This window comes from Cynoglossus semilaevis, chromosome 3, assembly GCF_000523025.1.
Source record: "Cynoglossus semilaevis isolate Cse_v1.0 chromosome 3, Cse_v1.0, whole genome shotgun sequence".
Taxonomy (NCBI): domain Eukaryota; kingdom Metazoa; phylum Chordata; class Actinopteri; order Pleuronectiformes; family Cynoglossidae; genus Cynoglossus; species Cynoglossus semilaevis.
In genome coordinates, this window is record NC_024309.1 from 15,628,101 (window position 1) to 15,630,600 (window position 2,500).

Genomic DNA, 2,500 nt, shown 5'->3' on the forward strand with positions numbered 1-2,500 from the left:
GGGGGGGGGGGGGGGGGGCAGAAACATTGGTTCGTCAGTGTCAAAGTGTGGGACACAAATGATGTGACTCCTTCTTTTTTTTGTCTTTAAAAAAAACTGTATCGGCAGGATGATGAAAAAATAGAAACAAAAGATGGCGCTCGAGCGGACTGAGCAGAAAACAGTGTTTTGTCCAAAATATGGTCCGAAAAATGACCACGTGACGGTCGCACTTCACTTTAACACATTCTTATCAAGTCCACTTTAAATGTTTTACACAAAACTCACATAATCGTCCGCGAAATGTGTGAAATACTAAGGCACGTTTGGACAAATCTCACCAGTCCTGGTGACGTTTGACTGTCAACGGACCAGACGGAACTTTATAAAAATCACGTCAGTTGCTAAAATCATTTTTTTGCATCCCTTTTTCGTCAACTTTGCTTTTAAACAAGTGGCTAAAATCGAGGTGACGCTCGTTCGTCCAGAGCGCAACATCGTGAACACCGCGAACATCACGATATCAAATGATTTCTGTCACAATATTGGACAAACACCGACAGAACTGACGGCCACGTTTTCTAAAAACCAAATATTAATTCCCGGTTGACTTTACGCAACCTTTAATTCAGGAACACAACCATTATGTATTTAAAAAAAAACACCTTAAACGCAGTAACGTGGTGTTGAATTTGTGAACAAAAATATCAGTAAAAACCGCAGGTTTTCATTATCCATTAAAATATTCCGATTCAGACGGCGCGTAAAAATCATGTGAATCTCGTGACAAAATGATTTAAATCACAAACACCGCTTGGCATGTGTTCACAATATGGGCCAAAGGTGACGGAACTGACATTTGCATCTATTAATACAGAGTCTTCGTCAACTCTTCATTTAAAATGAACTTTAAATGCTAATAAACTCGCGCGAAAAGTGTTTTTTATGTGTTAAATGTTGGCCAAAAAAGGTTAACCCGGGGTTTCCGTCCAACATTAAACCTTTGTGTTAGTTTATCCACGTGCGGAACTTTAGGCTGAAGATAGGCCAGAAAATGGTGCAGGATTCCTGCGTAGAGCTGGAAAAATGGCGGAAATCATTCTAGTCGGTTTATTATTCATCACATGAAAGAAAATAAATAACAATAAAAAATGTTCTTATGTTTGTAAATGTGCTCTTTAGTTGCTAACCAAAAAAAAAGAAAGAAAAATCTCAGCTTAAGCTAAAAAAAAAATCAGGATTTTTTTTTAAATATAATCCCCCCACTTTAAAAACAATCAACCAAAAAATCTGAGTAAGATTTGCGTGTGTGCGTTCGTCTGGTCCACGTCCAGTTTGAAGACAAAGTCCACACATTTAAACCAAGGCTGGTTGGCTGCTGACATTAAAGGGATATTTTTGAACTTTCTTTCTATAGAAACGCTTTTCAAACACATTCTGCTCGTTTGTATTTTCTTATCACCCAAAATATCACGTAACTGTTGAGAAATCACAAGAATCGCCAGGATAATTTCGCCAAATTCAAAAGTAACGCCATAAAAAAAAACCCAGTGACGTAAACATTTCCAACAGAATATCAACAACTTTACTCTGAAGAATGGGACGAAAAATATTGACAAAACCGGTGTTTTGGCCTTTTGTCACTAAATTAAAAAACAAACAAACAAACAAAAAACGAGTTTGTAGCTGTGAAAACCGAAGGAGTAACGACGTGTGAATTTACCGTTAACACGTTCACGTCACGTCACTCACTGTGGACGAGTTTGCACCGAAATATAATATACATTAATAAAGTTAACAACAACAGCCAGAAAACTAAACGTGTCCCGGGTTTAGTCGACGTGAACCACAGTTAGCATCAACCGTTTATGAGTCATGTTAGCATCAAAACATCGAGCAACAACCGTGGATTTGGACTAAAAACAAACGCACTTTTCACAGTGTTCACTGTCCAAACAGAAGAACAACTGCTAACATGCTAGCAGCTGCTGATGCTAGTTTTCATCCACGATACTGAGTTGGAAAATATTTAATTAAAAAAATAACAACAACTTTGTTTTCAAGAAAGCTGCTGAAATGATGCGTAAATCGTGCGCAGACTTGAGCAGAAACGTAAAAAAGAAACTTCCTTTTGTTGGAAGTAAATAAATAAAAACATTTGACCCTATTTTCGGGTTCATCAAAAGAGAAAATTCATTTTTATAACTTGTATCTTTCTCGTGCCAGAAAATGTGTGAACAAACTGGCAGAAGATGAAAAAATAAAAAGTCGAGTCAAAAAAACTGATTGTAGAATTCTGGCACGTCCACACTGAAGGAGAAAGAAAAAAAAACACACACACACACATCCTAGAAGTAAAGCCTGCCCTCCCTCCACACACACACACACACACACACACACACACACACACACAGTAGAACTACACCAGCGTCTTTGGCCAAATCTGTCGTCAAAGTCGTGTATTATCGTTAAATGTCCGTGTTTTCACGCGTGTGTTTCCCGTGTCCACCGTCATGTTCCG

The 2,500-nt window shown here is 38.2% G+C and overlaps 1 protein-coding gene across 1 annotated transcript in view; it reads right to left on the reverse strand.

The window, feature by feature from the left end:
- The window catches only part of en2a (engrailed homeobox 2a), a gene marked incomplete at its 5' end in the record, with an annotated part of 5,987 nt that overhangs the window by 2,002 nt on the left and 1,485 nt on the right, over positions 1 to 2,500 (reverse strand). Inside the window, one exon of the mRNA XM_025054703.1 lies at positions 321 to 339. Within this exon, the coding sequence (XP_024910471.1) occupies positions 321 to 339 (19 nt within the window). The remainder of the gene's footprint in view (positions 1 to 320; positions 340 to 2,500) is intronic.